Here is a 13973-nt window from a genome sequence, read left to right as displayed (position 1 = left end):
GTGAGTGTAAATGTGTGTGCGTGTTACATACTTCGTAGTGAGGCTCTGTGTGTGTGAGTGTGTGTGTGGTGTGTGTGAGTGTGGTGTGTGTGGTGTATGTGTGTGAATGAGTGTGTGTGGTGTGAGTGTGAGGTCGAGCGTGAGTTTTTGTTTGTGCATGTGTGTGTGTATATGTTAGTGTTTGCGTGTGTGTGTGTGTGTATGAGAGAGTGTGTATGACTGTGTGTGTCTGTGGGTGGGTGGGTGTGAGTGTGTGTGTGTGTGTGTATGAATGTGTGAGTGTGTGTGTCGTTGGATTTGGGGTGTGTGTGTATGTAAGAATGTGTGTGGATATGTGGGATGGGGAGGGTTACTGGTCTGTGTGAGTGAGTGTGTGTTTATGGGTGCGTATGTGTGTGTATGTGGGTGTTTATGTGTGTATGTGTTTGTGTGTTTTCTTTTGTTTTCTTTTGTTTTCTTATTATTTCTTTTGTTCATGACATTGGTGTCCATATGTAGATCTGACAAATCAATTATTCATAAAAACACCAACATGTGTTTTCGTTTGTTTTGCTCTGCTTTTCTGATATACCTATGTTGGGGACAGATCTTATCTAACCCGTCACCAGTCCCTGTTAAATGTCACGAACGATAGAAAAAGCGAGACATATTTTTTCTCCTTCACTGGCGTGTCTTTTATTTTGAAAAGTTTGAACCAAACTTTCTAATTAATTTCAATCCGAGGCAAATCCTATCTCATCTGACAAATGTTAGTTTAATGATAAACATTCCAATGCAATGTTAGGTTGTGGAATTCGGAATTAATACGAAGGCAATGATATTTGTCACTTCTATGTGTCAGGAAAATGTTGATGCACAACGAAAGTATTCACCCGGCTTCTCTTGTCAGCGTGTCTACAGTAGCGATGACGTATGCTACCAACCCACTTAATCTGTGCCTATGTGTACAACTTGCGCTAATTTTGTTATCCCTCCATAGTGCCACTCCATTCAAACATCATCATCAAACATAATAATAATATGTTTCTACTTGTTTTACTCAAGTCTTTAATGTGTTGGATAGACTACAGAAAAGCTTATGATTCTGTACCTCAAATTACCGAATTAATTTTGAAGTCACGGCGGGAATGTACTGACCTCGAGCGACTACTTGCTTTACTCAAGTCTTTAATGAATTGCTGGTCAACTCAACTTGAGGGGTATTCTCAGCGGCAGGTGGTGACTTTGGAACCTATTTCTATTAGAAGAGGAATTTTTCAGGGCGATTCTTTAAGTCTTTTGCTTTTCTGTTTGTCACTGAATCCTTTAAGCTTTTTGCTCAGCAAAGAGGAAGGTTATCACCCTGGACCTCCTCAGCACAGATCCCCAACACCTACTCACCACCTTTACATGGATGGCCTTGAACGTATTGCCAATGGAGGATCTACACTAAAAAACAGATTGTGCTTGTCGAGTCCTTTCCTAATTATATTGGCATGTCCTTTGGACTCGACAAATGCAACATTCTTCGTCTGAAACGTGGCAAGGTAAAAGAGAGAGGATCAGTCAGTTAACTTGGGGGAGGAGTTATTGACCATCTCGTGGAAGGTCAGGCCTATACGTACTTAGGGATGCAGATTAGGGACAAACTCCAGAATGACCATATCAAGGAAAAACGTCGGGCAAATGTACTCTGAAGAAAATCTGGTGTTCAGCGCTAAACGCTCGCAATTAAGTCAAAGCCACAAATACTTATGCTGCGTCCCATCCTTTCGTATTCTTTTGGTGTTGTTGATTGGACGAAACAAGAAATTCAGGGTATTGACACCCTCACAAGAAGAATCATGGCAGACAATAGATCCCACCACCCTCGCTCTTCCCTCAATTACTTATATTTACCAATTTTGATGGGAGGGCGTGGTTTGATTAATGTGGAGGCTCTTCATGATAGAATTGTTTTGTGCACTTTTTGCACACATTTATTTGTCTGATGATCCTCTTGTGGAGAATGTCAAGACTCATGATGAAAACAAGGCATTCCGCAGTTTTCTAAAACGAGCCAAGGATGTGGGACATAATCTCAATGTCAGTGTTGATTAGGTTGATGGTTCTGTACTGCTTGACGGTACAGAGATGAGTGTCAATCTAGCGAAGTGCCATATCAAATCGGCCAAGTCTCAGTTTTTCAAGAAGAGGTTATCTGAACGACCACTGCTTCGAGTTCATGTGCAGTGTGTTGAGAAGGTAGGGAACCCTGCAGCGTCCTTCGCTTGGATGAGGTCGGCTGGACTGAAAAGTGAAACAGAAGGCTTTCTGTTTGCTGCTCAGGACCAGTCACTTCCCATTCGAGACCGTCAATGTGTGATTTTGCATCAAAATGTTAATATGAAATGTAGATTATGCAATGAATTTAATGAGACTGACCAACACATTGTCAGTGGATGCCCAGCTTTGGCACAATCACAGTATCTTAAGCGATATGATGGAATGACTCGATCATTTTATTATCGTCTTGGCCACGCTAGTGGTTTTGACACAGAGGTCCATCCATGGTACGAACCGGAATATGTAGAGGGCGTCATGGAAAATGATAAATACAAAATTCTTTGGAATAGGCCCGTATACAGCCTCAGACGCATCCAGGCCAACAAACCTGATCTTGTCCTTTTTGATAAATACACTGAAATCATTTATATCATTGAATTTTCTGTACCTTTTGACACCAATATGATTGACAAGATTCAGGAAAAACATGGCAAATATGCAGACCTCGCGTTCGAAATATCACGCTTGCATCCCAAGTACCAAGTTGTCCGACTCCCCATTGTTCTCGGTGCCTTAGGTTTCGTACCTCCCAATCTGTTGACTGACATTTGGAGAGTACCCGGGTTTGCTACCAGGAATACAGCCTACAATTTGGGTAATGCAGAAGGCTGCAGTGTTATGGAGTCTTCACATTCTCCGAAACGTTCTTGGTGGGTTTGACTTGGCAGCGCTTCCTGGGAGAAGTCCCATTCGCTGTCTGGGCTGCGTGTAGAGGGGGCAATAGCCATGAGCTGATGATGAGCCTGACAAGCCTGACTGTGCCAGGACCACCCAAACCCAATTTTTATTTTGATCTGTACATAATAATGGCATATATATTACCCTGTAATTGTAATGTTGAGGTGGCCAGATTTGGAGGGGGAAGTGTGATGACGTTGGCGGCTATTTCCTACAACCGCAGAACCGATCGCGACCTAGTGCACGTGCAAGGGAATCTTATCGCCGTTCGTTACAGAGATGGAATCCTACAACGTCACCTTCTTCCAGTTATTGATCGACAGAGACATATTTTTAAACAGGACAACGCTTCGGCCCACGCAGCACACATCACCATGGACTTCTTTACCAATCAGAACATCATAGTGTTTCCATGGCCGTTTATATCCCCGGATTTAAACCCCACTTATAAGATGATCTCGATCGACGAGTCCCGCGATGTCACCCACGACCCCAGACGCTGCAACAAACACAGAGAGCATTGCAGGAGGAATGGGCTCGACTACCCCAGGCTCTGATCCGGAGACTTATACTGTCAATGCCCAGGAGATGCCAAGCAGTGCTACAAGCTAACGGTGGTCACAACAGATGCTGACGTCAAAGCCGCCGTCTAGTGCAGCGTTACAATTGTGGTGAAATTGAGTGACCATTGACCATGGACTCTAATCATGTGACATTTGACATCTGTGACATTCATTTCCGCTTTGGTATCTTAATTCATTATAAAGGTTTTCTGTTATAAAATTTACCCCTGTGCGTTTTGGGGAGACTATATTATCAAGTTACAACCATCCTCAAAATTAAGTCAATGTTTGCCTGCGGGAAAGAAAACACATCGATGAGAATGGTAAACCAATTCAGAATCCTCGTTTTGGTAACCCTTCTTTGTATAACTCAGTTAATTCTTGGATAAATGGTCCTGGTTTTTCAGGGGGAAGCTTGGTCAACTTTATTAGCCAAATCTGGGCGTGAGCGAACCATATTCCAGTTATCGCTATCACGTAAACAAGTGACAAGTGGTGACTAACTAGCAGGTCAGTTAGTCCAAACGAGACAGATCACGTCGGCCCAGGACGACCTGGAGTAACATAACCAGCACAGGACTATTGAGAGTAGCACAAAGAGCTCAGGAATATCGAGAGTAACGGGCCAGCTCAGGGCGACAGAGAGTAACATGTCAGCTCAGGACGACCGAGAGTAACACGTCAGAAGTCAGGACGACCCTTGAGTAACACAACACGCTCAGGACGACCTAGAGTAACACACAAGATCAGGACGACCGAGCGTGACACAACCAGCTCAGGACGACAAAGAGTACCACACAAGATAAGCACGACCTAGAGTAACACACATCGGCTCAGGGCGACCTAGAGTAACACAACCAGCTCAGGACGACAAAGAGTACCACACAAGATGAGCACGACCTAGAGTAACACACATCGGCTCAGGGCGACCTAGAGTAACATACGTCAGCTGGGGACGACCGAGAGTAACAGAACCAGTTCAGGACGACAAATAGTAACACAACCAGCTCAGGACTATCGAGAGTAACAGGTCAGCTCAGGACGACCAATGGTAACACAACTAGCCCAGGACGACCTATAGTAACACAACCAGCTCAGGACGACCTATAGTAACACAACCAGCTCAGGACGACCTAGAGTAACACAACCAGCTCAGGACGACCTAGAGTAACACAAAAGATGAAGACGACCAATAGTAACACAACCAGCTCAGGACGACCTTGAGTAACACAACCAGTTCAGGACGACCTATAGTAATACAACCAGCTCAGGACGACCTATAGTAATACAACCAGCTCAGGACGACCTAGAGTAACACAAAAGATGAAGACGACCAATAGTAACACAGCCAACCCAGGACGACCTTGAGTAACACAACCAGTTCAGGACGACCTATAGTAATACAACCAGCTGAGATCGACTTGAGTAGCACACAAGATACGGACGACCAATAGTAACACAACCAGCACAGGACGACCGAGTAACACAACGAGCTCTGGACGACCGGGAGTAACACAACCAACTGAGGAGGATCGAGAGTAACACAAGGAGTTCAGGACGACCGGGAGTAACACAACCAGGACAATTAACAATAACACCAAAGCTCAGGACGATCAACAATAACATGCAACCTCATGACATTTACCAGTGATACGCTAGCTCAGGACAATAAACAGCAGCAAACAAGCTCAGGACGATCTCAAATAACACTTCAGCTCAGGACGACCTACCGTAACACACCAGCTCAGGACGTCCAAGAGTAACACACCAGCTCAGGAAGATCTTTGATATTATCATATCCAATCCTGGCGATGTAATGATGACCTGCAGACTACACGTTACTACTGCACAACCTTCATACAACAAACAGCAAACACGTGTCTTCATTGAATATTTTATTCAAAGAATTTACTTCTGGCATCTTCATAAATCTGCAGAAGTGTAAATATAATAGATACTTTTACAAAATATAGGTTATAAATCCATGTATCATGTTTGACTCGTACAGGGGTGTGTTTTTCAACAAACGATATGCATTCACTCTATAACATAACAACACGATCCGAGCACCGTAAATTAAATAATAACAAAATAGTATTTACAAAACCAACAAAACAATTAGCAATGAGGTAAACATTTAAATGAACGTAGTAAACAGAGTGGTAACATTAATTTATAATCTCAAGAAACGTTACTGTGTTATATTATGTAAAGGACTTCAGATACAGCCCTGTTGAAACAACTTAAAGGTTCTTGCACTATACAGTTGGGGCGTCATATTCTCGTTCTGTTCAGGAAAAAATGGTTTAAAAGTGTATTAATCTTCTTTCGTTTGTGGTCTATCATTATTAAGGTTTGTAGTTTTCAACACAGCTGTAACTTTACTTCTGGCATTTTTCTTGACTGTTATAAGGCACATGAAAATGGCAACTGGCTCACTACACTACATGTATGTTGGTAGGCGACGCCATTACATGTGTGTTACTGAGCTGCATTATTACATTGTGTCATGGAACTACATATGTATATGTGTGTCGTACAGCTGCATTATTATTATTGCATTGTGTCGTGGAGCTGCATTATTATTATTGCATTGTGTCGTGGAGCTGCATTATCACATGTGTGTGATATATCTGTATTATAAGATGTGTGTCGTGAAGCTGCATTATTAAATTATGTTATTAAGCTGCATTATTACATGTGTTGTCATGGAACTACATTATTGTATGTGTCGTGCAGCTGTATTCTTACATGTGTGTCATGGAACTGCATTATTACATGTGTCATATTGCTATATTATTACCTATGTGTCATGGAGCTGCATTATTACATGTGTGTCATATAGCTGTATTATTACCTATGTGTCATGGAGCTGCATTATTACATGTGTGTCATATAGCTGTATTATTACCTATGAATCGGTCGACTACACTATAACATGTGTGTTATTGAGCTGCATTCTTACAAGTGTTGTCATGAAGCTACATGATATGATATAACGGAATGCGGTTTTGTGGTTCAAATGTGTTACAAGGAATGTGGTCGAGCGTGACGACATGAATTACATAGAGTCCATGCGCGTTGGGGAATGTATTCACTGCAGTTGGTAATGTCTTTTGGAATGTGTGAATGTTAAATGTATTTTTATGGAATGATATCAGATATGTGTAAATGTGCATCACTGAATGACATCATGCATGTCTATATGTGCGTCACGGAATGTTGCTCTGCACTTGCGTCACATGTCCTCAGGTTAGTGAGTGTTCAAGGTTACGACGAATAATAGAAATATCGTAAACTGATCCATGCGCCTAAGTTGGTTGGACTGATCAGATTTGTAACTTTGTCATCCTTTGTAACAGGTCGTGTTCTGGAGTCCGATTTGTCAATATCTGCTGACATAACAGCAAAAGTTCAATTATAAATAGGCCAAAATTTTACGGTTCCTTCATTTTTGTCCTATAGTGTGTTTAAGAAGCCTGCACGTCTTGCAGACGTCGTGTGTGCTGTGATGTGTGTAATTTGTACATGAGTCTGTAAGTGTCGGATGTAAACGTGGTTTTGAAACAAGAACACGAATTCAAACACAAATGTGAACATCACAAACAAAGTCTACAGCATACAAATATGTAAAGAGGTTTCACAACGAGGCTTGCACTTTAAGGGCAAAGAATGACGTACACAACTCATTAACTAGGTATCTTGAAGACTAGACGTGGAAGGTTTGCACTTTAAGACAAACTGGATTTCCAAACATTAGGGGCCGACCAATGTATTGCCAGAAGTCTGCTAGTTTTTTTCTTCAGGACTATACATATGTAAATCGTTATTTTCCAAAGCAGGTAATTAATTTTAACCGATCTGAATGTCAAATAATAAAATATAGCCAAGTTTTAGATGAAATAGAAGTTCAGATTTAATAGAATGATCGGTCCCTTTATGATAATTGCGCAAACTTCGATTCAACCGGGAACTTATATATTTTTCACGCTTCGCGTCGATGTTTTGTATGAAATGCGATAATTATCTACGTCCATTTAATATGTGCCTTTGCAGCTCGTGTAAGTTACCATGCTCTTGCAGTCTGGCAATGGTGGCAACCGCCAACACTGCAGTATTATGCTATAGTATAGTCACAGTGTCGTACAATACTAGAGTGTCCATTTAACAGTATCAGAAAGGGATTTATAAGATTGACTGGACAGTGCTAGCAAGGGGTGGACATGAGAACTGCCTGGTCAGTACAGCACAGGCTTGTGTACACCACGCCTCTCTATCACCCGTGAATACATAGGACCACGATGAGGTGTAGAGCTAAATTTAGCCAACCAATCCGACAAGGCCTGTTTCCAGCGAGACGGATGCTCTAGCCAATGAGCGCGAGGATTACATCCATGACAACGCTTCTCCCTTGACAACGTATTAGGGCTGGGGCGAGTCCAAATTTACAACACGGGTACCCATCCCCCTATTACTCGACCCTACCCGGGTACCAGCTGTAGGTCTCAAGAGATAGGTCCAAATGTCCGACTGGGAATAGTTTGACCGTAGCCCTGGCAAAATGTATTTGGATACTCATATAAACCGATTTGGTCATACATCAACTGAAGTTGATTGAAGTTTTATCTTTATGCAAACATATAAAGTCAGAAGGAATGCAAACATTCTAGAGTTCTGGATACTTTTTGTCATTCAACAATATATCACGTGATTAACCACGGGTCCGGGTAGTCCTGTGGGTACCAAGATCCTACTCAGTACCCACCCGACCCGAGAACCCGAGTTACCCGTCCCAGCCCTACAACGTATGCAAGACACATTGCTTCATGGCAGCTAATGGTTGGGTTCGTAAAAGGCTCATGAGTGAGTGAGTTGGGTTTAACGCCGCTTTTAACAGTATTCCAGTTATATCACGGCGTGTCAGCTTAATGTGGGAGGAAAGCCCGAAGTGATGCAGGTCTCAGACGTTTACCACACAGGTATGGTGCTGACAAACCTTGAAACATAATTGGGGCGAACCGGGATTCAAACCCACAATCATAGGTTTCTGGCGTGCCCAAGGAACGCAACTCTGCACAGCGAATCGCGGCGCCTTAGACGACAGGGCCACCCGTGACCCCGTAGACCTCATGCCCGGTATTAGGGTTAAATGACTGTCGCGAGTTGCACACGGCCGAATGAGCCAACATAAGGTACAATAGACACGCGTCACCACTACATTGCAAAGTGGACGTATGTATGCACGGGTGAAGAAGAAACGCAGATTATACAAGCCCATGACGTACTGACGACGAAGCAATGTTGGAATCAGGGTGTGTCGGTGTGTGTGGTTACAAAGATATCTACACGAACATTGCGCATACATTCTGTGACTAGTTCACACATCATATCTGTACAACATTCACTCATTAAATACAAAAACAAGATGCTTTCAGTATTGTCCCCCGTCACTACACCCTGCCTTAACGACCATTGGCACTGCCGTCTATTATCCAAGGTAGCACAAACGTCCTGGATGACAACATGCGGACCAAGTTGGACGATTTGTCTGCCAGTGAATGTTCCGTGGTTAGCATGGGCTTTGCTAGCACTCTTGTCAGCACTTGGATGAAGGTCGGTCTGTACGCGCTTCGTGATGATCAGCGGTCAGCGGGAGATCCATTGACAGTCATCGCATGACGTATTGTCAGTTCCAGGTTCAATGTTGACCAGCACGTGTGGGCAGTATGGTCATGCGATTGTATATTGTCTTACCACGACATGCTGACACATTTAGATAGCACGTTTTGAAAATAAATCTTAAGGGGGAAAAGAAGTGAACTAATAGCACGTACTTCCCCGGTGAACAGAACACCAACAGAACCTCACTGTGCAGTGTGTGGGTCACCAAGTCCGTGGGATCACCGCGAACTCTGAACAATGTCTTCAAAACAGTAGCAGCTGCCATTTTTTCTAGATGCAGTTAGCACAGATCACTTCCACATCACTGGAGGTCATCAAACAGAATTCCGCTTTTCTCGGACGCGCTCCATGGCTTTCCGCGAGAACTTGTACACCAGTCGCCTCCCTTCCACTCGCTCCAGGATCCCGCGTTTGTAGTAGTGCCTGAAAAGCCATCGAAACGTACGGTTTTTAATAAATACATATACAACAGGAAGTAATGGCCCTTCTTTGTTGGAATTGAAACAAGGAAATGGTGATACGATATGGTAATAGAGGGTACAGAACTAATTTGGGCTGAAACGTTCTTGGTCTGAAGTGAACTTCAGACTGTCGTAACGCCATGCTTACTCTGTGAATCATGGTTCGAATAACTGCACTCATCTCATAAACTTTAGGGGCGGTCGGGTAGCCTAGTGGTTTAAGCGTTCGTCGTCACGCCGAAAACCCGGGTCCGATTCCCCACATGGGCACAATGTGTGAGGCCCATTTCTGGTGTCCCCCGCCGCGATATTGCTGGAATATTGCTAAAAGCGGCGTAAAACTATACTCACTCACTCACTAACCGTGTGCTACCCAACCCATAGATAGGACTCTAGCATTTCCTACCCGTATTGTACCCCTCACATACTACCGTATTGTACACACCTCATAGCTCTGCTGAGTTTCTCGTACGTCATGTTGTCATTGTTCTTGAGCGCCCCCCACAGCTGAGCCACGGCCTCCGACTGGACGAATCTGAAGACCCCCTCTCTCTGGTTCTCCCAGCGCAGGTACAGGGGGTTATACATGGGGTTCAGCAGGGCCTCGTAGATGAACTCCCACAGATGCTGGTTCTTCACTGCACAGACACAGACACAGACACATGAGACATGCACAGCCATCACAACCTTATCTACCACCTTCAATAACCAATGTACTTGTTCCTTTACAATTGCGGAAAAACGCTCATCCTGGACATATTACGAACCTGATAAGATATTATGCCATTAATGAGTGAGTTTGTAAAAGAGTCGGTCAGAGAAATAAAAAGAGCAAAACAATAATTTATTCACTAAATAGTCGGTAAGCAAATATAACACAATTCAACTTTATTGAAGCAAAATAATCGGAAGTGAAGCCATCCGTCGTGTCCATCAGTGAGCTAAAGTAACAATTATTATTCGCATTTTGTGTCATTTACGTTACGGCCTGTGCCCTCGACACATTTTTTTATTAGTTGTTCATTTAGAGAAAAATATCACCATAACAAATGTTATATTTGGGATAACAATACTGGGTTAGTAAAGTGCAGATTCTAGTACTTTTTTGGGGTTGAGCCCAATCCGGGATTCGAACCCACACTCTCAGAGTTAGGCACCTAATAGCCAGAACGCAGTCAGCGATCTAACCCACTCAGCCACCGTGTTAATGAAGTTTTTCCTTTCCAGCGATGTTACCTTTTTTATCTTTTTGTGACCTTGACCCGTCATCTGGAATACTCTTGACCCTTGGTCTTCCGGGTCGTCGCCTAGGCAACTGCTGCGGAAAGTGGTTGCCAGGAAAACTGTAGGTATTTCTGACAGATGTGGAATTCGTGTAATTTTGCCCATGGTAAAAGTAGTCTGGATGGTAGGAATCTGAAGCTGTAATAATAATAATAATAATAATAATAATAATAATAGGTATGCATGATACACTGAAGGGCAAAAGAAAGTATACCAGTTTGTTTTTTATGTAACTGAAAACTGAATAAATTTGAGTAGTCTATTTGACCATCACTTATTCCTGCAACAGATTGTGAAAAGTAATCTGTGGTTGTGCGTATTTTGTGTAAAAAATAATTGGTTCAATGAGGCCTTGGGTAAAAAATGAATTTGCAACCACGTGACCCCTACCCTGTGTGAAATGTTGTAAATTTGTGCCGAATGAAGCAAATGTATTGATATTCAACCATAAGATACCCATCAACAGTTTCGCGAATTTGTTTTTTTATTAAAGTTTTTAATCAAATTATATTTTAGAAAAGAGAAACATGTTTGAATATGCAATGAATGCTATAAGCGCCAGTAGAGTTCATTTTCTGGATAGAATAAGATATTTTCAATTGAAAATCAAACATATGATAAAATCAACTGAGAGGCCGAGTAGGTGAGAATAATGAAATAAAGTTATTTTGTAATTATTATAATATGTCTAGTTATGTATGGTGAAGGGAATGCATAAGTGTGCGTTAAAGGATATTCTCAGCTCCTTTGGCATCAGAGACGATTTCCATTCTACCGGGTACCCAGTCACTGCTCTGTCAACAGGGGCACATGTCTACTAGTCACAATCACAGGCACGGATATATCAGAATTATATTGACAATGTTATGTTCGATGTCAGATTACGAACAAATGTATTGTTTTGTTAAAGGTAATTCGTAGAGAGGCCAAGTCTTTACGTTAGTCAGTGTACGCGAGTAAACGCAACCTACCTGTGTTTGTCTGGAGTTGAGGGGCATCGGCTGGGTCGAAGTCGAAGTACGGAGCCATGTTGTCAATGAGGGAGCATGGCAGAGCCTCTTGGCGTTCAGTCTTGATGCAACCGTCGGTGTAGTCTGCAATGAACATACTTTAGTATCACCAAACCGTTCGTCTGGAACCTTGTTAAATGAGAGCGGGTGGCAATTCAGCTACGACTTCTTTGGAAGAACTTACATTACGTAACGGACAGTTATAGGGAGAAATGTGAACTGGAACTGTCATTTGATCATGGTTTAATAACACTTTGGAGGGACATTTGTGTTACAGATTTAATGCTTTAAGTCGACAATAGACACACAAGGCCCGGTTACATAAAGCTAACTTAGCGCTACGACTACTGTAAGCCTATGTTAAAGTACGGGAGTTGCGATCACCTCAGCACTAAAATCGCTTTGTGGACCCAGGTCTTCAGAGTGAGGATAGTGCAGCACTACTTTAGTGTATACATTGACACACCCATTTAACCATAAGACATATGTGGCGTTTAATGAAGCGCACGTAAAATATTAACATATCCTTACAAACAAACGAATGTCCACATTAACAGATGTGAACACTTCATGAATGAGAATTCATTAATGTTTTGGGAAAACGATTGCTACACCAGAAGTTAACAATATTCGCAGAGGGCGTAATTGTATTAATAGACATTCGAGCAAGTCATTCCCACAACATGGTCGTACACGACATGTGTTTGTGCGCATCCCATATTTCTGCATGCTGACGTGATTGGGTAAACTTGAAGGGGGCAGGCGCACACAGCTTGGACTGACGCGCTTTGATCAGTCGGTGGGATAATGGTCTATACTGCATCAGTGGATCAAGGAAAGCTGTGTCACTGATGGCTCGAGAGTGTTGCTGTGCGACATGTGGGGCTAACCGTTTGTCCAAGTCAGATGAGGGTACAAGAACGTGGTCTTGCTACCAAATAGTGTTGTATAGAGTTTACATAGAGTTGATATAAATATTATGTGAAAAGGTCAAGTACCGATAAGTTCAGTTCATTCACCGTCAAAAGAAACGCGAAACATACAAACATGTAGAGAAGTATGTACGTTAAGAAGAGATGTTTCCAACGTATACCACTTAGTGACATAACTAACAATCAGTCAAGTGTTACCACAGAGTGACTTTATTCTTATCACGAAATGTTGCACGTGATTTCCAAACTTTACACTCTAATCCTGCACGAGACAAATGGTGCATCTTGAGTTATGGATCTATGACGTCACATGTGCATCTGTTCAAACAAAATACCAGTATGTTCGTTTGTGCATCGAACCAATCTAATATCTCATGAACATGAGTAAGTCTTCATATATTAACCAGAGGCGGTCGGGTAGCCTAGTGGTTAAAGCGTTCGGTAATCACGCCGAAGACCCTGATTCGATTCCCGACATGGGTACAATGTGTGAAGCCCATTTCTGGTGTCCCCTGCCGTGATATTGCTGGAATATTGCTAAAGGTGGCGTAAAATCAAACTCACTCACTCATATATTAACCATCACGTATGGTGTTCGCGTTTCCTCAGGCGGTGACAATATCTGTTCTGGGATTAGTGAAGCGTACGTAAAATATATGACTATTGCCAAGGTTCTATGACAATACCACCCCTGGTTCCTTACGAGCTCTGTACACTACGAATAAAGTCTCACCCTGTCCCTTTCACAAGAGCATGACCTCACCTTGATCCTGTTTCCGGACGAGGTTTGTGTACACGGGGGAGTTGCATGGCTGGAAGGCCTGCGCTGCGGAGTCACATGACCCGGGGGTGAAGGACGGTAGGTCTTGGAGGTCGGGAGAGGCCACTTCGGTTGGTTTAGAAAATATAACTGAAATAGATGAGAAGAAATATATACGTTTCCACGAGGTTAAGCCTGCCCGCTCGATCAGACGTATCTTCACGTGGGAGTACTAGTGTTTTGGGACCACATGACGTACGTGTGAAGACCGGTGTGTATTGGAAGACATGACGAACATC

At 42.8% G+C, this 13973-nt stretch overlaps 1 protein-coding gene across 2 annotated transcripts in view; it reads right to left on the bottom strand.

The window, feature by feature from the left end:
- Positions 1-8551: 8551 nt before the first annotated feature.
- The window catches only part of LOC124120059 (ETS homologous factor-like), a 44035-nt gene continuing 38613 nt past the window's right edge, over positions 8552-13973 (bottom strand). For both annotated transcript variants that reach the window (XM_046482776.2, XM_048386296.1), the window contains exons 5-9: positions 13678-13824; positions 11944-12066; positions 10925-11110; positions 10134-10326; positions 8552-9650 (exon numbers count right to left, since the gene is read on the bottom strand). In XM_046482776.2, the coding sequence (XP_046338732.2) occupies positions 9542-9650; positions 10134-10326; positions 10925-11110; positions 11944-12066; positions 13678-13824 (758 nt within the window). In that variant the 3' untranslated portion in view covers positions 8552-9541. The remainder of the gene's footprint in view (positions 9651-10133; positions 10327-10924; positions 11111-11943; positions 12067-13677; positions 13825-13973) is intronic.

Source organism: Haliotis rufescens, unplaced genomic scaffold (assembly GCF_023055435.1).
Source record: "Haliotis rufescens isolate VD_foot unplaced genomic scaffold, xgHalRufe1.0.p SCAF_6, whole genome shotgun sequence".
Lineage (NCBI taxonomy): Eukaryota > Metazoa > Mollusca > Gastropoda > Lepetellida > Haliotidae > Haliotis > Haliotis rufescens.
Note: the sequence above shows the minus strand (reverse complement) of the source record. Positions and strands in the feature narration are given on the sequence as shown.